Here is a 22,598-nt window from a genome sequence, read left to right as displayed (position 1 = left end):
ATATATTAGATGATACTAGGCCCTGTACTATATTCTGTATACTATATATTATATATTAGATGATACTAGGCCCTGTACTATATTCTGTATACTATATACTATATATTAGATGATACTAGGCCCTGTACTATATTCTGTATACTATATACTATATATTAGATGATACTAGGCCCTGTACTTTATTCTGTATACTATATATTACATGATACTAGGCCCTGTACTATATCCTGTATACTATATACTATATATTAGATGATACTAGGCCCTGTACTATATTCTGTATACTATATACTATATATTAGATGATACTAGGCCCTGTACTATATTCTGTATACTATATACTATATATTAGATGATACTAGGCCCTGTACTATATTCTGTATACTATATATTAGATGATACTAGGCCCTGTAGTATATTTTGTATACTATATACTATATATTAGATGATACTAGGCCCTGTACTATATTCTGTATACTATATACTATATATTAGATGATACTAGGCCCTGTACTATATTCTGTATACTATATACTATATATTAGATGATACTAGGCCCTCTACTATATTCTGTATACTATATATTAGATGATACTAGGCCCTGTACTATATTCTGTATACTATATACTATATATTAGATGATACTAGGCCCTGTACTATATTCTGTATACTATATATTAGATGATACTAGGCCCTGTACTATATTCTGTATACTATATACTATATATTAGATGATACTAGGCCCTGTACTATATCCTGTATACTATATATTAGATGATACTAGGCCCTGTACTATATCCTGTATACTATATACTATATATTAGATGATACTAGGCCCTGTACTATATTCTGTATACTATATACTATATATTAGATGATACTAGGCCCTGTACTATATTCTGTATACTATATACTATATATTAGATGATACTAGGCCCTGTACTATATTCTGTATACTATATATTAGATGATACTAGGCCCTGTACTATATTCTGTATACTATATATTAGATGATACTAGGCCCTGTACTATATTCTGTATACTATATATTAGATGATACTAGGCCCTGTACTATATTCTGTATACTATATACTATATATTAGATAATACTAGGCCCTGTACTATATTCTGTATACTATATACTATATATTAGATGATACTAGGCCCTGTACTATATTCTGTATACTATATATTAGATGATACTAGGCCCTGTAGTATATTCTGTATACTATATACTATATATTAGATGATACTAGGCCCTGTACTATATTCTGTATACTATATATTACAGGATACTAGGCCCTGTACTATATTCTGTATACTATATACTATATATTAGATGATACTAGGCCCTGTACTATATTCTGTATACTATATATTAGATGATACTAGGCCCTGTACTATATTCTGTATACTATATATTATATATTAGATGATACTAGGCCCTGTACTATATTCTGTATACTATATATTATATATTAGATGATACTAGGCCCTGTACTATATTCTGTATACTATATACTATATATTAGATGATACTAGGCCCTGTACTATATTCTGTATACTATATATTAGATGATACTAGGCCCTGTACTATATTCTGTATACTATATACTATATATTAGATGATACTAGGCCCTGTACTATATTCTGTATACTATATATTATATATTAGATGATACTAGGCCCTGTAGTATATTCTGTATACTATATACTATATATTAGATGATACTAGGCCCTGTACTATATTCTGTATACTATATATTACAGGATACTAGGCCCTGTACTATATTCTGTATACTATATACTATATATTAGATGATACTAGGCCCTGTACTATATTCTGTATACTATATATTAGATGATACTAGGCCCTGTACTATATTCTGTATACTATATATTATATATTAGATGATACTAGGCCCTGTACTATATTCTGTATACTATATACTATATATTAGATGATACTAGGCCCTGTACTATATTCTGTATACTATATATTATATATTAGATGATACTAGGCCCTGTACTATATTCTGTATACTATATACTATATATTAGATGATACTAGGCCCTGTACTATATTCTGTATACTATATACTATATATTAGATGATACTAGGCCCTGTACTATATTCTGTATACTATATATTAGATGATACTAGGCCCTGTACTATATTCTGTATACTATATACTATATATTAGATGATACTAGGCCCTGTACTATATTCTGTATACTATATACTATATATTAGATGATACTAGGCCCTGTACTATATTCTGTATACTATATACTATATATTAGATGATACTAGGCCCTGTACTATATTCTGTATACTATATATTATATATTAGATGATACTAGGCCCTGTACTATATCCTGTATACTATATATATATATTAGATGATACTAGGCCCTGTACTATATCCTGTATACTATATACTATATATTAGATGATACTAGGCCCTGTACTATATTCTGTATACTATATATTAGATGATACTAGGCCCTGTACTACATTCTGTATACTATATACTATATATTAGATGATACTAGGCCCTGTACTATATTCTGTATACTATATATTATATATTAGATGATACTAGGCCCTGTACTATATTCTGTATACTATATACTATATATTAGATGATACTAGGCCCTGTACTATATTCTGTATACTATATACTATATATTAGATGATACTAGGCCCTGTACTATATTCTGTATACTATATATTATATATTAGATGATACTAGGCCCTGTACTATATTCTGTATACTATATATTATATATTAGATGATACTAGGCCCTGTACTATATTCTGTATACTATATACTATATATTAGATGATACTAGGCCCTGTACTATATTCTGTATACTATATACTATATATTAGATGATACTAGGCCCTGTACTATATTCTGTATACTATATACTATATATTAGATGATACTAGGCCCTGTACTATATTCTGTATACTATATACTATATATTAGATGATACTAGGCCCTGTACTATATTCTGTATACTATATATTAGATGATACTAGGCCCTGTACTATATTCTGTATACTATATACTATATATGAGATGATACTAGGCCCTGTACTATATTCTGTATACTATATACTATATATTAGATGATACTAGGCCCTGTACTATATTCTGTATACTATATATTAGATGATACTAGGCCCTGTACTATATTCTGTATACTATATACTATATATTAGATGATACTAGGCCCTGTACTATATTCTGTATACTATATACTATATATTAGATGATACTAGGCCCTGTACTATATTCTGTATACTATATATTAGATGATACTAGGCCCTGTACTATATTCTGTATACTATATACTATATATTAGATGATACTAGGCCCTGTACTATATTCTGTATACTATATACTATATATTAGATGATACTAGGCCCTGTACTACATTCTGTATACTATATACTATATATTAGATGATACTAGGCCCTGTACTATATCCTGTATACTATATACTATATATTAGATGATACTAGGCCCTGTACTATATTCTGTATACTATATACTATATATTAGATGATACTAGGCCCTGTACTATATTCTGTATATTATATATTACATATGAGATGATACTAGGCCCTGTACTATATCCTGTATACTATATACTATATATTAGATGATACTAGGCCCTGTACTATATTCTGTATACTATATACTATATATTAGATGATACTAGGCCCTGTACTATATTCTGTATACTATATATTATATATTAGATGATACTAGGCCCTGTACTATATTCTGTATACTATATATTAGATGATACTAGGCCCTGTACTATATTCTGTATACTATATACTATATATTAGATGATACTAGGCCCTGTACTATATTCTGTATACTATATATTAGATGATACTAGGCCCTGTACTACATTCTGTATACTATATACTATATATTAGATGATACTAGGCCCTGTACTATATCCTGTATACTATATACTATATATTAGATGATACTAGGCCCTGTACTATATTCTGTATACTATATACTATATATTAGATGATACTAGGCCCTGTACTATATTCTGTATACTATATATTAGATGATACTAGGCCCTGTACTACATTCTGTATACTATATACTATATATTAGATGATACTAGGCCCTGTACTATATCCTGTATACTATATACTATATATTAGATGATACTAGGCCCTGTACTATATTCTGTATACTATATACTATATATTAGATGATACTAGGCCCTGTACTATATCCTGTATACTATATACTATATATTAGATGATACTAGGCCCTGTACTATATTCTGTATACTATATACTATATATTAGATGATACTAGGCCCTGTACTATATTCTGTATACTATATACTATATATTAGATGATACTAGGCCCTGTACTATATCCTGTATACTATATACTATATATTAGATGATACTAGGCCCTGTACTATATTCTGTATACTATATACTATATATTAGATGATACTAGGCCCTGTACTATATTCTGTATACTATATATTATATATTAGATGATACTAGGCCCTGTACTATATTCTGTATACTATATATTAGATGATACTAGGCCCTGTACTATATTCTGTATACTATATATTATATATTAGATGATACTAGGCCCTGTACTATATTCTGTATACTATATACTATATATTAGATGATACTAGGCCCTGTACTATATTCTGTATATTATATATTAGATGATACTAGGCCCTGTACTATATTCTGTATACTATATACTATATATTTGTAACGCCCGGAGTAGTGGATCCACTGGACCGGCACCAGCGATGGCACAAACCTCACCAGGGAGCGGAGTCTAAGGGGCCGCTGGTTTTCACCAGAGCCCGCCGCAAGGCGGGATGGACTTGCTGCGGCAGGCGACCCCCAGGTCGCTACCCCTGGCTTGGTTGCTGGTGACGGCAGGCGAGGCGTGACAGGAGCAGGTACTGACAGTGGCGTGTAAGCGTACAGCAGGTGACAGGCTGGACACAGGAACAGCAGAGAGACGGGAAGCAGGAACCAGGGACTAGGAGTAGGGACTGGGTAGCGGACAGGAATCAGGAACAAGGACTAGGGACCAGGTAGCGGACAGGTAACAGGAACAACAGGGAGCTGGGCCAAACGCTATGGGAAGCATGTAGAGGCTCCAACACAGGGGACAGGGCATGCTGGGATTTATAGGGAGTGATTGTGTGCAACTACCAATTAGGGGCGGACTGGCCCTTTAAATCTGAGACAGCCGGCGCGCGCGCGCCCTAGGAGGCGGGGACGCGCGCGCCGGCCGGCACAGACGGAAGGAGGAGCGGGACGAGGTGAGGCGCCCCCAGGGGCCGAACACACAGCAGCGCCGGGTCCCTGCACCAGGACCCCGGCGGCTGCCTGACCTGGATGGCGGTTGCGGCGGCGTCCCGGAGCACGGGACGCCGCCGCGGCCATGACAGTACCCCCCCCCTTTGGCCTCCCCCTCTTTCTTGCCTGCAGGAACCCCTTGATGAGATCTTTATCCAGGATGTTAGCCTCGGGTTCCCAGGACCTCTCCTCCGGACCAAATCCTCTCCAGTCCACCAGGAAGAAACGTCTCCCTCTGACAGTTTTCATGGCCAGAATATCTTTAACAACGTAGACGTCGTCTGAGACGGCTTGTGGAACAGAGAACGGAGACTGATCGGAGAACCGGTTGAGGACCACAGGCTTCAAGAGGGAGACATGGAAGGTGTTCGGAATCCGCATAGTAGGGGGCAGGCGGAGTTTGTAGGTGACAGGGTTTATGCGTTTCAGCACCGAAAAAGGACCAAGGAATCGGGGACCCAACTTGTAGCTGGGAATCTTGAGTCGAACATATTTGGCCGAGAGCCAGACTTTGTCACCTGGACGAAAATTCGTGGCAGGTCTCCTCTTCTTATCAGCCTGGTCCTTCATGCGTTCTGAGGCTTTGAGTAAGGACTGTCGAGTTTGTTCCCAGATCGACTGCAGGTCAGATAACAGCTCCTCCACGGCTGGGACCCCAGAGGATGGAGAGAGAGGCAGAGGAGGACGAGGATGATGCCCGTAGACCACATAGAAAGGAGACTTGCCTGTGGAACTCGAGTCCAGATGGTTATAGGAGAATTCCGCCCATGGAAGGAGGTCGGACCAGTTGTCTTGGCGGCTGGACACAAAATGCCGTAGGTAGTTACCCAGGATCTGATTGACTCTCTCCACTTGCCCGTTAGACTGGGGATGGTAGGCTGATGAGAAGTCCAGCTTTACTTGGAGCTGCGAGCAGAGGGCACGCCAAAACTTAGAGACAAATTGAGAGCCTCGGTCGGACACAATGTGAAGAGGAAGTCCATGCAGGCGGAAGATGTGTCGGAAGAACAACTGAGCCAGACGAGGAGCAGAGGGTAGGCCAGGAAGAGCCACGAAGTGAGCCATTTTAGAGAAGCGGTCCGTCACCACCCAAATAACAGTATTGCCCGCAGATGGTGGTAGGTCGGTGATGAAATCCATCCCAATGTGGTGCCAGGGATGGTCCGGGACTGGCAAGGGCAAAAGTAGGCCGGCAGGTCTTTGACGGGGAGACTTATTCCTGGCACAGACTGCACAGGAAGCCACAAAATCCTTGACATCCTGGAGGAGATTGGGCCACCAGTAGTGACGGGTGATCAATTGCCCAGTCTTTTGAGTTCCTGGATGCCCGGCCACCAAAGAGGAATGCCCCCACTTCAAGATGCGTCTACGGAGCGCGGGGCGCACATAAGTCTTCCCGGGGGGCAGTCTCTGCAGAGCAGAAGTAGCAACTGGTACTAGGCGGTCGGGAGGTATTATGTGACGAGGAGATTCCTCTTGCCCCATGACATCGGATGCTCGGGATAATGCATCGGCCTTTAGGTTCCTCTCGGCTGGACGAAAATGGATGGTAAAGTTAAACCGAGAGAAGAAGAGAGACCACCTGGCCTGCCGGGGATTGAGGCGTTGAGCCGACTGGAGGTAGAGGAGGTTCTTGTGGTCCGTGTAGATGTTAACGGGGTGTTTAGCCCCCTCTAGTAGATGACGCCACTCCTCCAGTGCCAACTTAATGGCCAGGAGTTCACGTTCCCCAATAGTATAGTTCCTCTCGGCAGGGGAGAAAGTCCTAGAAAAGAACCCGCAGGTTCTGGTCTTGCCTGCTGTGTCCCTTTGCGAGAGAACGGCTCCTGCGCCCACAGAAGAAGCATCGACCTCGAGAGAAAACGGCCTGGAGACATCCGGGCGGACTAGGGCAGGAGCAGAGGCAAAGGCAGACTTGAGGCTATTGAAGGCTTGTTCGGCCTCAGGAGGCCAACGTCTGGGGTCCGCCTTCTTTTTAGTGAGAGCCACGATGGGTGCGACCAGGGTAGAAAAGTGAGGGATGAATTGCCGATAATAGTTGGCGAATCCAAGGAAACGCTGGATTGCTCTAAGTCCCACAGGGCGTGGCCATTGGAGGACAGCTGAGAGCTTGGCCGGGTCCATTTGTAGACCCTGGTCGGAGACGATATAGCCAAGAAATGGAAGACTGCGCTGATGGAAAACACACTTTTCAAGCTTGGCGTATAAATGGTTGGCCCGTAGTCTTCGGAGGACCTGACGCACTTGTGCCACATGAGTCTGCTGATCCGGGGAGAAGACCAAAATGTCGTCCAAATAGACAATGACGCAGACATAGAGGAGGTCTCGGAAGATGTCGTTCACGAATTCCTGGAAGACCGCTGGAGCATTACATAGGCCGAATGGCATGACCAGGTATTCGTAGTGCCCATCTCTGGTGTTGAAAGCGGTCTTCCATTCGTCTCCTTTACGAATACGGATCAAGTTATACGCTCCCCTGAGATCCAGCTTGGAGAAGATCTTAGCTCCACGAAGACGGTCGAATAGTTCAGGAATAAGTGGAAGAGGATAGCGGTTTTTAACAGTCACCTTATTCAAGCCCCGGTAGTCTATGCATGGGCGAAGGGAACCGTCCTTCTTCTGGACAAAGAAGAATCCTGCGCCAGCGGGAGACGTGGATTTACGAATGAAGCCCTTTTGTAAGTGCTCCCGGATGTAGGAGGACATGGCTTCAGTCTCGGGCACAGAGAGAGGGTATACCCGACCACGTGGAGGAGATGCCCCGGGAAGAAGGTCTATAGGGCAATCATAGACCCGATGAGGTGGTAGAGAGTCCGCCTCCTTGGCCGAGAAAACATCACCGAAATCTTGGTAGTCCTCTGGTAGACCGGCTAGAGGCTTGTCATTAGCAGGAGACCTCGTAGAGCACTTGGGTTGAGGAGATCTCAGACACCGGTTATGACAGTCCTGGCCCCAGCTGAGAACCTCCCCAGTTCTCCAGTCCAGCTTAGGGGCATGAAATTGCAGCCAAGGAAGGCCCAGCAGGATGTTAGAGGAGGAATGGCTCAAGACATAGAAGGAGATCCTCTCCTGATGTAAGGCGCCCACCCGGAGGGCTAGGGGTGCCGTCTGGCAGTGCACAGTTTCGGTAAGAATCTCCCCCGTAACCGAAGAGATAGACCGGGGTTGGGCTAGCTGGATCACGGGTAGCCGCCATCTTTGGACCAAAGAAGCAGAGATGAAACTGCCAGCAGAGCCAGAGTCGATGAGGGCAGAAGTCTGGAAAACTTGCCCTGTAGGTGTCTGGATGGAGACGGGTATAGTCAACCTTGGAGAGGTGGCATTCACACCTAGGGAGGCCTCTCCCACCGGACCTAGGTGCGAGCGTTTCCCGGACGCTGAGGACGTTGGGGACATCTCTGCCGGTAATGATCTGCACCACCGCAATAGAGACAGAGATTCAGCTCCATGCGGCGGGCTCTCTCATCAGCAGTCAGGCGAGCTCGTTCCACCTGCATAGGGACTTCTGGAGGCGACTGCAGTATGGGAGCAACGGGACTCTGGAACACCGGTGCCAGGCGAGGAAGGCGACGGGGCAGGCTCAGTCGTCGTTCCTGCCGAACCTCCTCCTCTCTCTCGGAAAACCGGTTGTCGACTCTGGTAGCCAGTAGGATAAGATCGTTTAGAGAAGGAGGAAGATCGCGGGCGGAGAGTACGTCTTTCACTCGGCTGGAGAGACCCTTCTTGAAGGTGGCTATTAGGGCGGCCTCATTCCAGTCCAATTCAGCTGCCAGGGTGCGGAACTGGATGGCGTAGTCACCGACAGAGGAGCTCCCTTGTGATAGGTTGAGAAGAGCAGTCTCGGCTGAGGTGGCACGGGCAGGTTCCTCAAAGACGGAGCGAAACTCGGCCAGGAAGGCCCGGAGATTGGCAGCAACAGGATCATCACGGTCCCACAGTGGCGTGGCCCAGGCCAGAGCTCTACCCTCCAATAGGCTGATGATAAAGGCCACTTTAGAGCGCTCGGTGGGAAACTGACTACTTAACAGTTCAATATGCATTGTGCATTGAGTCAGGAATCCCCTGCACAACTTGGGATCACCTCCATATTTATTCGGGAGGGCCAATCGAAGTCCCGAGGTGGTTGCAGGTGGTGGTGGGCGCTGGCCTGTAGTATGCTGCTGTAGGGCGGCAGTCAATTGCTGGATTTGCTGCGACTGCTGCTGGATCTGTTGAGCCTGTTGAGCGACCACTCTGGCGACGTCACGGAGATCAGGCACCTCGCCGGGATCCATGGTTGGAGCCTACTGTAACGCCCGGAGTAGTGGATCCACTGGACCGGCACCAGCGATGGCACAAACCTCACCAGGGAGCGGAGTCTAAGGGGCCGCTGGTTTTCACCAGAGCCCGCCGCAAGGCGGGATGGACTTGCTGCGGCAGGCGACCCCCAGGTCGCTACCCCTGGCTTGGTTGCTGGTGACGGCAGGCGAGGCGTGACAGGAGCAGGTACTGACAGTGGCGTGTAAGCGTACCGCAGGTGACAGGCTGGACACAGGAACAGCAGAGAGACGGGAAGCAGGAACCAGGGACTAGGAGTAGGGACTGGGTAGCGGACAGGAATCAGGAACAAGGACTAGGGACCAGGTAGCGGACAGGTAACAGGAACAACAGGGAGCTGGGCCAAACGCTATGGGAAGCATGTAGAGGCTCCAACACAGGGGACAGGGCATGCTGGGATTTATAGGGAGTGATTGTGTGCAACTACCAATTAGGGGCGGACTGGCCCTTTAAATCTGAGACAGCCGGCGCGCGCGCGCCCGAGGGGGCGGGGCCGCGCGCGCCGGCCGGCACAGACGGAAGGAGGAGCGGGACGAGGTGAGGCGCCCCCAGGGGCCGAACACACAGCAGCGCCGGGTCCCTGCACCAGGACCCCGGCGGCTGCCTGACCTGGATGGCGGTTGCGGCGGCGTCCCGGAGCACGGGACGCCGCCGCGGCCATGACAATATTAGATGATACTAGGCCCTGTACTATATTCTGTATATTATATATTACATGATACTAGGCCCTGTACTATATTCTGTATACTATATACTATATATTAGATGATACTAGGCCCTGTACTATATTCTGTATATTATATATTAGATGATACTAGGCCCTGTACTATATTCTGTATACTATATATTATATATTAGATGATACTAGGCCCTGTACTATATTCTGTATATTATATATTAGATGATACTAGGCCCTGCACTATATTCTGTATACTATATACTATATATTAGATGATACTAGGCCCTGTACTATATCCTGTATACTATATACTATATATTAGATGATACTAGGCCCTGTACTATATTCTGTATACTATATATTATATATTACATGATACTAGGCCCTGTACTATATTCTGTATACTATATATTATATATTAGATGATACTAGGCCCTGTACTATATTCTGTATATTATATATTAGATGATACTAGGCCCTGCACTATATTCTGTATACTATATACTATATATTAGATGATACTAGGCCCTGTACTATATCCTGTATACTATATACTATATATTAGATGATACTAGGCCCTGTACTATATTCTGTATACTATATATTAGATGATACTAGGCCCTGTACTATATTCTGTATACTATATATTATATATTAGATGATACTAGGCCCTGTACTATATTCTGTATACTATATATTATATATTAGATGATACTAGGCCCTGTACTATATTCTGTATACTATATACTATATATTAGATGATACTAGGCCCTGTACTATATTCTGTATACTATATATTAGATGATACTAGGCCCTGTACTATATCCTGTATACTATATATTAGATGATACTAGGCCCTGTACTATATCCTGTATACTATATACTATATATTAGATGATACTAGGCCCTGTAATATATCCTGTATACTATATACTATATATTAGATGATACTAGGCCCTGTACTATATTCTGTATACTATATACTATATATTAGATGATACTAGGCCCTGTACTATATTCTGTATACTATATACTATATATTAGATGATACTAGGCCCTGTACTATATTCTGTATACTATATACTATATATTAGATGATACTAGGCCCTGTACTATATTCTGTATACTATATACTATATATTAGATGATACTAGGCCCTGTACTATATTCTGTATACTATATATTATATATTAGATGATACTAGGCCCTGTACTATATCCTGTATACTATATACTATATATTAGATGATACTAGGCCCTGTACTATATTCTGTATACTATATACTATATATTAGATGATACTAGGCCCTGTACTATATTCTGTATATTATATATTAGATGATACTAGGCCCTGCACTATATTCTGTATACTATATACTATATATTAGATGATACTAGGCCCTGTACTATATTCTGTATACTATATACTATATATTAGATGATACTAGGCCCTGTACTATATTCTGTATACTATATATTAGATGATACTAGGCCCTGTACTATATTCTGTATACTATATATTATATATTAGATGATACTAGGCCCTGTACTATATTCTGTATACTATATACTATATATTAGATGATACTAGGCCCTGTACTATATTCTGTATACTATATATTAGATGATACTAGGCCCTGTACTATATTCTGTATACTATATACTATATATTAGATGATACTAGGCCCTGTACTACATTCTGTATATTATATATTAGATGATACTAGGCCCTGTACTATATTCTGTATACTATATACTATATATTAGATGATACTAGGCCCTGTACTATATTCTGTATACTATATACTATATATTAGATGATACTAGGCCCTGTACTATATTCTGTATACTATATACTATATATTAGATGATACTAGGCCCTGTACTATATTCTGTATACCATATACTATATATTAGATGATACTAGGCCCTGTACTATATTCTGTATACTATATATTATATATTAGATGATACTAGGCCCTGTACTATATTCTGTATACTATATACTATATATTAGATGATACTAGGCCCTGTACTATATTCTGTATACTATATACTATATATTAGTTGATACTAGGCCCTGTACTATATTCTGTATACCATATACTATATATTAGATGATACTAGGCCCTGTACTATATTCTGTATACTATATACTATATATTAGATGATACTAGGCCCTGTACTATATTCTGTATACTATATACTATATATTAGATGATACTAGGCCCTGTACTATATTCTGTATACTATATATTATATATTAGATGATACTAGGCCCTGTACTATATTCTGTATACTATATACTATATATTAGATGATACTAGGCCCTGTACTATATTCTGTATATTATATATTAGATGATACTAGGCCCTGTACTATATTCTGTATACTATATATTATATATTAGATGATACTAGGCCCTGTACTATATTCTGTATACCATATATTATATATGAGATGATACTAGGCCCTGCACTATATTCTGTTGGATCACGGAGACTGGTCAAACGTTCTGTTGGTTCGGCAAACTACCTTCATTAAATCAGTAAAGCCTTCTCCAAACTCTTTGGATGACCTAGAAGTCTCATGTATACAGTCATCTGAGTCATCCATCATTGAAGCCTTTAAAGATGTGAAATGGAGACTGACACACAAAATGGCGTCCAATATACTTCAAATAGCCCCCATTTAGTCCTAGCATGAAAGGTTCCTGCCTCATGGATTGTGCTGAGGCAGTCTATCCCTAAAGAGTCCTAATGGCAGATGCGTCGCCCAGTTTCTTCTCCAGACGGACGTGTCCTGCAGAGGTTTCTTCTTTACATCCTGCGGCCACCAATCCAATAAAGCCGCGCTGCTTCCAGACTGCTCAGCTCTTACGGACGAGCACAAGGGCTTCTCTTCTTGTGTAAGGTTTCATGTGCAGATAACAATAGCAATAGATCTTCTGTTTGGTCCAGAGGAATAAATCATGGGTTTGGGTTCTGTAACTCTTGTGTATTCCTTCTGAAAAGATTGAGGTGAGTATCTGTCTCCGGTACCCCGGAGTTCACCAAACTCCACCTTCTGTCTCAGCATTCTAGTGGCTTGAACTTCCAGAGGATATCTGGGACTATCTTTCTGCCAGTGCCACCTGTGCCCACAATAAGGTCTCTAACGTTAAACCTACTGCCCTGTGAGATGGACCTCATTGGTGACCTTCCACTTTCCATTGGTTGTTCTGCGGTCTGGGTACTGTAACACAGCTCATGTTCCTGCCCTCCACTACCCACCTTCTGTCTCCTGGTTTGCCTTTCCATATCTCATGCAGGAGATCACTTTGCTTCTAATTTGTGGAGGGTACTTGGATTACTTGAAATGAAAAGTGACTTGTCCTCTGGGCACCATCTGCAGTCCAGTGCCCAAGCAGAGCGGGGAGATCAGATAGATGGAGAGCCATTTATACCAATGACACTAGTGAACGTGGCGGAGCATCCCTTTATGACCAGCACTCACGGACTCCAGCATCTTCAGAGATACCTGTAATCTGTATCCCGCCTGCAGAGGACGCTGATGGCCAGCACGGACCTCTCTACCTCACATCTCCAGCTGAGTTTTCTCCTCTTTCCTTGGGCTGTTGGAGGTTTCCTACCAGCTATGGCCACCACCTAAGGCCTCTTCTTGGCTCAGACCAGGTCCTTCTCAGGTTCTCCAGTTCTGTCACTTCTGCGCCTGTTCTTGCTGGATCCAAAGACGACTCTAGACAAATCACTGGTGACAAAAAAATAATGGTTCTTAATATAAAAGACTGAAGACAGACATGAAGAAGTAGTAGTTCACAGCTCCATAAAAACTTTCAATCTTTATTCGGGATGCATCTTAAAATAATAAACAAGTAAAAACATAACAGCGCCGACGCGTTGTGAGGTACAACCTCTCAATCATGATCCATGACCAAGAGGTTGTACCTCACAACGCGTCGGCGCTGCTATGTTTTTACTTGTTTATTATTTTAAGATGCATCCCGAATAAAGATTGAAAGTTTTTATGGAGCTGTGAACTACTACTTGTTTGGAATCTACTTCGGGTAACGTCCCGCGATACCACTACACGTGCTCCTATCCTGGAGCTATCCGGCAGTGAGTGAAGACAGACATGCTTGTGTCTGCTCCTCCATGCACATCAGGAGGGGTTCTGTCCTATCACATGCCCTCCTGAGATAAGGGACGTTACATGGGCCCATTATCAGCCAGGAGTGGTGCTAAAAATACTTCTGCGGCCGATAATCGGCCAGTGTAACATTGATACTGATGGGACGAGGAATACGCCCAATCCTTGGCTGATCAGGCGTTCATATTTATTATTGTCGGCCTTCCTGGGTTATGTGTGCCCGATAACTAAAGGGAGACGGACGTGTGTGTATATGTATAGGTCTGGGATATACCTGTGTGTGTGTTCTTGTGTCACTGGTTCCCCCTGTGCTCCTCACAGATGAGAGCAGGTTCACACCTAGCACATGTGACAGACGTGACCCCCCCAATATATATCTCGGCTTCTCTTACATGTGCACATTTGTCAGCTGCGGAGGGGCGACGATGAGCGAGATGCAGAGCCTTTACACGACATGCCAAACAGAGGGGCCCAGGCTACACGAACCATCCTTATAATCTCCCAAACCCCCAGCTGCACAGATGATACATGTGTATATATATGAATCTCAGTTTCTCATCACCCGATCTCAGGTGCCATCTTTATCCCCTAGTTACATGGAAGGCAATTGTAAAAAAACAAATCCATGGTGTCTTTCCAATGTGTCCAGCGTGGACATGGCTGCTCTAACAAGGGAAATATTACCCAGACCCTAACAATCTCCATTACGACCATTGTCTATGATTAGAAGGGAGGTGACTTTCTGGAGACAATGCCTGGTGATAGAACAATAAAGAGTGGGGCCCCCGTACATTGGGGAGAGGCTCCTCCGCTTTATATGGATATCATCCAACCATGCAATAAAGACGGTAAAATGTCGTGTTGGAAAGAGCCGGAGCTTACACCTGATTGGATAGGATATGGAGCCCACCCTTGTCTTGGTTTCCATGCTTGGCTCCTGTTTGTGGATAGGATATGGAACCCACCCTTGTCTTGGTTTCCATGCTTGGCTCCTGTTTGTGGATAGGATATGGAGCCCACCCTTGTCTTGGTTTCCATGCTTGGCTCCTGTTTGTGGATAGGATATGGAGCCCACCCTTGTCTTGGTTTCCATGCTTGGCTCCTGTTGTTTGTGGATAGGATATGGAGCCCACCCTTGTCTTGGTTTCCATGCTTGGCTCCTGTTTGTGGATAGGATATGGAGGCCACCCTTGTCTTGGTTTCCATGCTTGGCTCCTGTTTGTGGATAGGATATGGAGCCCACCCTTGTCTTGGTTTCCATGCTTGGCTCCTGTTTGTGGATAGGATATGGAGCCCACCCTTGTCTTGGTTTCCATGCTTGGCTCCTGTTTGTGGATAGGATATGGAGGCCACCCTTGTCTTGGTTTCCATGCTTGGCTCCTGTTTGTGAATAGGATATGGAGGCCACCCTTGTCTTGGTTTCCATGCTTGGCTCCTGTTGTTTGTGGATAGGATATGGAGCCCACCCTTGTCTTGGTTTCCATGCTTGGCTCCTGTTTGTGGATAGGATATGGAGCCCACCCTTGTCTTGGTTTCAATGCTTGGCTCCTGTTGTTTGAGGCCGGATATCTTCTTCTTCTGCGCTTCCTTCCTGCCTGGTGTCTCCTCCTGGCACATGACAGGACGGGACTCCATCTGACTGGTTTCGCTATATCCTCATATCAGAGACCAGCTCCCTGTTCTTCCCAGTCCCCTATGGATTCCTAGGACCCCTCACTCCTAGCTCCTTATATAATCGGGGATCTTTATAGCGGTCTGACCGGCTTATTCTTATTGCTGGTGGATACTTTAGGGATGATCCCCCGGATTTCTCTGCTTCCCAGATTTGCTATTTGAAGTTGTAAAGTTCTACAATATTTGTGCTGCAGCCCTACATGTGCGGCCTATGGACCTGCTAAGGACTCCTCCCATCCTGCTTAGCTATAATGTGAAGGAACATGGCTGTGAGTCTGACATGCTCCTATCCACTCCATCCAAATTGCCATATACCTTAGCGGGGTATTCCCCCCAGCCTAGCTGCTCTTCCAAGTCCCCCTGAGTATTTTGAGTGTCTCCCATCTTTCTAGCTGCCATTGTTCCTGAGTTACAAGTGTTTTTAAAAGCTAATCTATATCCAATATGGCAATGGCTGGGAAACTACATTTCCCATCATGCAGTGCTTCTCCCTGGTTGGTTCGCTTGTACCCACCATCTTAGCTTTCTTTACTGACTCCCTGACGGAGGTAAATAGTAACATCATTATAAAATATACTATCATATACCTTCAAACACCACCTGGCATTGTACGCCCGCTACTCCTCCTGCCATTGTACGCCTGCAGCACCTCCTGGCATTGTACGCCCGCTACACCTCCTGGCATTGTACGCCCCCAGCACCACCTGGCATTGTACGCCCGCTACTCCTCCTGCCATTGTACGCCTGCAGCACCTCCTGGCATTGTACGCCCGCTACACCTCCTGGCATTGTACGCCCGCTACACCTCCTGGCATTGTACGCCCGCTACACCTCCTGGCACTGTACGCCCGCTACTCCTCCTGGCATTGTACGCCCGCTACTCCTCCTGGCATTGTACGCCCGCTACTCCTCCTGGCATTGTACGCCCGCTACACCTCCTGGCATTATACGCTCGCTACTCCTCCTGGCATTGTACGCCCGCTACTCCTTCTGGCATTGTACGCCCGCTACTCCTCCTGGCATTATACGCCCGCTACTCCTCCTGGCATTGTACGCCCGCTACTCCTCCTGGCATTGTACGCCCGCTACTCCTCCTGGCATTGTACGCCCACTACTCCTCCTGGCATTGTACGCCCGCTACACCTCCTGGCATTGTACGCCCGCTACACCTCCTGGCATTGTACGCCCGCTACTCCTCATGGCATTGTACGCCCGCTACTCCTCCTGGCATTGTACGCCCCCAGCACCTCCTGGCATTATACGCCCGCAGCACCTCCTGGCATTGTACGCCCGCTACTCCTCCTGGCATTGTACGCCCGCTACTCCTCCTGGCATTGTACGCCCGCTACTCCTCCTGGCATTGTACGCCCGCTACTCCTCCTGGCATTAAACGCCCTCTACTCCTCCTGGCATTGTACGCCCGCAGCACCTCCTGGCATTATACGCCCGCTACACCTCCTGGCACTGTACGCCCGCTACTCCTCCTGGCATTAAACGCCCTCTACTCCTCCTGGCATTGTACGCCCGCTACACCTCCTGGCATTGTACGCCCGCTACTCCTCCTGGCACTGTACGCCCGCTACTCCTCCTGGCATTGTACGCCCGCTACTCCTCCTGGCATTGTACGCCCGCTACTCCTCCTGGCACTGTACGCCCGCTACTCCTCCTGGCATTAAACGCCCGCTACTCCTCCTGGAATTATACGCCCGCTACTCCTCCTGGCATTGTACGCCCACTACACCGCCTGGCATTGTACGCCCGCTACTCCTCCTGGCGTTAAACGCCCGCTACACCTCCTGGCATTGTGTGTCTGTATACTGTACTGAGGGAGAGGAGATGTGTCTGTATACTGTACTGAGGGAGAGGAGATGTGTCTGTATACTGTACTGAGGGAGAGGAGATGTGTCTGTATACTGTACTGAGGGAGAGGAGATGTGTCTGTATACTGTACTTAGGGAGAGGAGATGTGTCTGTATACTGTACTGAGGGAGAGGAGAGGAGATGTGTCTGTATACTGTACTGAGGGAGAGGAGAGGAGATGTGTCTGTATACTGTACTGAGGGAGAGGAGATGTGTCTGTATACTGTACTGAGGGAGAGGAGAGGAGATGTGTCTGTATACTGTACTGAGGGAGCGGAGAGGAGATGTGTCTGTATACTGTACTGAGGGAGAGGAGAGGAGATGTGTCCGTATACTGTACTGAGGGAGAGGAGATGTGTCTGTATACTGTACTGAGGGAGAGGAGATGTGTCCGTATACTGTACTGAGGGAGAGGAGATGTGTCTGTATACTGTACTGAGGGAGAGGAGAGGAGATGTGTCTGTATACTGTACTGAGGGAGAGGAGAGGAGATGTGTCCGTATACTGTACTGAGGGAGAGGAGAGGAGATGTGTCTGTATACTGTACTGAGGGTGCGGAGAGGAGATGTGTCTGTATACTGTACTGAGGGTGCGGAGAGGAGATGTGTCCGTATACTGTACTGAGGGAGAGGAGATGTGTCCGTATACTGTAGTGAGGGAGAGGAGAGGAGATGTGTCTGTATACTGTACTGAGGGAGAGGAGATGTGTCTGTATACTGTACTGAGGGAGAGGAGAGGAGATGTGTCTGTATACTGTACTGAGGGTGCGGAGAGGAGATGTGTCCGTATACTGTACTGAGGGAGAGGAGATGTGTCTGTATACTGTACTGAGGGAGAGGAGAGGAGATGTGTCTGTATACTGTACTGAGGGTGCGGAGAGGAGATGTGTCCGTATACTGTACTGAGGGAGAGGAGATGTGTCTGTATACTGTACTGAGGGAGAGGAGATGTGTCTGTATACTGTACTGAGGGAGAGGAGATGTGTCCGTATACTGTACTGAGGGAGAGGAGATGTGTCTGTATACTGTACTGAGGGAGAGGAGATGTGTCTGTATACTGTACTGAGGGAGAGGAGAGGAGATGTGTCTGTATACTGTACTGAGGGAGAAGAGGGGAGATGTGTCTGTATACTGTACTGAGGGAGAGGAGATGTGTCTGTATACTGTACTGAGGGTGCGGAGAGGAGATGTGTCTGTATACTGTACTGAGGGAGAGGAGATGTGTCTGTATACTGTACTGAGGGAGAGGAGAGGAGATGTGTCTGTATACTGTACTGAGGGAGAGGAGAGGAGATGTGTCTGTATACTGTACTGAGGGAGAGGAGATGTGTCTGTATACTGTACTGAGGGTGCGGAGAGGAGATGTGTCTGTATACTGTACTGAGGGAGAGGAGATGTGTCTGTATACTGTACTGAGGGAGAGGAGATGTGTCTGTATACTGTACTGAGGGAGAGGAGATGTGTCTGTATACTGTACTGAGGGAGAGGAGATGAGATGTGTCTGTATACTGTACTGAGGGTGCGGAGAGGAGATGTGTCTGTATACTGTACTGAGGGAGCGGAGAGGAGATGTGTCCGTATACTGTACTGAGGGAGAGGAGAGGAGATGTGTCTGTATACTGTACTGAGGGAGAGGAGAGGAGATGTGTCTGTATACTGTACTGAGGGAGAGGAGAGGAGATGTGTCTGTATACTGTACTGAGGGAGAGGAGATGTGTCTGTATACTGTACTGAGGGAGAGGAGATGTGTCTGTATACTGTACTGAGGGAGCGGAGAGGAGATGTGTCCATATACTGTACTGAGGGAGAGGAGATGTGTCTGTATACTGTACTGAGGGAGAGGAGATGTGTCCGTATACTGTACTGAGGGAGAGGAGAGGAGATGTGTCTGTATACTGTACTGAGGGAGAGGAGATGTGTCTGTATACTGTACTGAGGGTGCGGAGAGGAGATGTGTCTGTATACTGTACTGGGGGAGAGGAGGTGTGTCCGTATACTGTACTGAGGGAGAGGAGATGTGTCTGTATACTGTACTGAGGGAGAGGAGAGGAGATGTGTCTGTATACTGTACTGAGGGAGAGGAGATGTGTCCGTATACTGTACTGAGGGAGAGGAGAGGAGATGTGTCCGTATACTGTACTGAGGGAGAGGAGAGGAGATGTGTCTGTATACTGTACTGAGGGAGAGGAGAGGAGATGTGTCTGTATACTGTACTGAGGGTGCGGAGAGGAGATGTGTCTGTATACTGTACTGAGGGAGAGGAGATGTGTCTGTATACTGTACTGAGGGTGCGGAGAGGAGATGTGTCCGTATACTGTACTGAGGGAGAGGAGATGTGTCTGTATACTGTACTGAGGGAGAGGAGATGTGTCTGTATACTGTACTGAGGGAGAGGAGAGGAGATGTGTCTGTATACTGTACTGAGGGAGAAGAGGGGAGATGTGTCTGTATACTGTACTGAGGGAGAGGAGATGTGTCTGTATACTGTACTGAGGGAGAGGAGATGTGTCTGTATACTGTACTGAGGGAGAGGAGAGGAGATGTGTTTGTATACTGTACTGAGGGAGAAGAGGGGAGATGTGTCTGTATACTGTACTGAGGGAGAGGAGAGGAGATGTGTCTGTATACTGTACTGAGGGAGAGGAGATGTGTCTGTATACTGTACTGAGGGAGAGGAGATGTGTCCGTATACTGTACTGAGGGAGAGGAGATGTGTCTGTATACTGTACTGAGGGAGAGGAGAGGAGATGTGTTTGTATACTGTACTGAGGGAGAAGAGGGGAGATGTGTCTGTATACTGTACTGAGGGAGAGGAGAGGAGATGTGTCTGTATACTGTACTGAGGGAGAGGAGATGTGTCCGTATACTGTACTGAGGGAGAGGAGATGTGTCTGTATACTGTACTGAGGGAGAGGAGAGGAGATGTGTCTGTATATTGTACTGAGGGAGCGGAGAGGAGATGTGTCCGTATACTGTACTGAGGGAGAGGAGATGTGTCCGTATACTGTACTGAGGGAGAGGAGAGGAGATGTGTCCGTATACCGTTGACCTTTCTCTGCTCTCTCATCAGTCAGGACATCCGTGAGGAGCTGAGGTCTCCAACAAAGGAGATGAAGGTCACAGAATCTACAACTAAGAGAGACCACCAGGTGGCGGGCTTCGTACCACAGATTCCAGCTCCCAGGAAGGTAGATGGCGGAGAGTGAATGGTCAGATCTAATGCTGGCGATCAGCAGATCCCCAGGGATCAGATGGAGAGTGGCTGACTATGTAACTGAATACCAGGACTTATTGTATTGTCCTATTTTGTGTGTGACAGAAACATGACTATCGCAGTGAGCAGGCGGTGACCTTCTGGGCGGAGAACGTGCACGCTATCACAGTAAGTTCACTCAAGGATCGGACTCTCTTGTCTGCTTTGTGTGGTCCCTAATCTCATGTCCTTCCTTATGTGTCTCCTCTATGCAGGGAGTCTCTGACATCAGAACCAGTCACTCTCCCTTTAAGAGAAGCTCCGCTTTTACCACTCCAATATCGGATTATCTGGATCAGCCGGTCCCATATAGCTTGGAAAATTATCCCAACATGTAATTCCCACAAAATAGGAGATTATTGTAATATGTCACCTAGTCCTGAGCAGCCAATAGAGAGATCCAAAAGAGTCATCTCCATATCATCTGAATGACCAGATACACATCACATTGTCACAACCAGAAAAGTCATGTCCCAACAGGGAGAATGTTCTACGTACCACACCGTCACACAGCTGGAAGAAGGGTCCTTGTGTGTCAGTGTCACAACCAAAAGATTGTTTAGGAGAATGATCCCCGTGTGTCACCTGCACAACCAGGAGAATGATCCCCGTGTGTCACCATCACAGCCAGGAGAATGATCCCCGTGTGTCACCTGCACAACCAGGAGAATGATCCCCGTGTGTCACCTGCACAACCAGGAGAATGATCCCCGTGTGTCACCTGCACAACCAGGAGAATGATCCCCGTGTGTCACCTGCACAACCAGGACAATGATCCCCGTGTGTCACCTGCACAACCAGGACAATGATCCCCGTGTGTCACCTGCACAACCAGGACAATGATCCCCGTGTGTCACCTGCACAACCAGGAGAATGATCCCCGTGTGTCACCTGCACAACCAGGAGAATGATCCCCGTGTGTCACCTGCACAACCAGGAGAATGATCCCCATGTGTCACCATCACAGCCAGGAGAATGATCCCCGTGTGTCACCTGCACAACCAGGAGAATGATCCCCGTGTGTCACCTGCACAACCAGGAGAATGATCCCCATGTGTCACCATCACAGCCAGGAGAATGATCCCCATGTGTCACCATCACAGCCAGGAGAATGATCCCCGTGTGTCACCTGCACAACCAGGACAATGATCCCCGTGTGTCACCATCACAACCAGGAGAATGATCCCCGTGTGTCACCACCACAGTCAGGACAATGATCCCCGTGTGTCACCATCACAGCCAGGACAATGATCCCCGTTTGTCACCATCACAGCCA

General features: G+C 44.9%; 1 protein-coding gene across 1 annotated transcript in view; it reads left to right on the top strand.

Annotated features, from left to right (window-relative positions):
• Positions 1–22,131, top strand: part of SPAG8 (sperm associated antigen 8) — an 88,885-nt gene extending 66,754 nt beyond the window's left edge. Inside the window, exons 5-7 of the mRNA XM_069964890.1 lie at positions 21,140–21,257; positions 21,389–21,451; positions 21,538–22,131. Of these exons, the coding sequence (XP_069820991.1) occupies positions 21,140–21,257; positions 21,389–21,451; positions 21,538–21,660 (304 nt within the window). The 3' untranslated portion in view covers positions 21,661–22,131. The remainder of the gene's footprint in view (positions 1–21,139; positions 21,258–21,388; positions 21,452–21,537) is intronic.
• Positions 22,132–22,598: the final 467 nt, after the last annotated feature.

Source organism: Dendropsophus ebraccatus, chromosome 3 (assembly GCF_027789765.1).
Source record: "Dendropsophus ebraccatus isolate aDenEbr1 chromosome 3, aDenEbr1.pat, whole genome shotgun sequence".
Taxonomy (NCBI): Eukaryota; Metazoa; Chordata; class Amphibia; order Anura; family Hylidae; genus Dendropsophus; species Dendropsophus ebraccatus.
The sequence above is the reverse complement of the archived record's forward strand: the minus strand, read 5'-3'. Positions and strand labels throughout refer to the sequence as shown.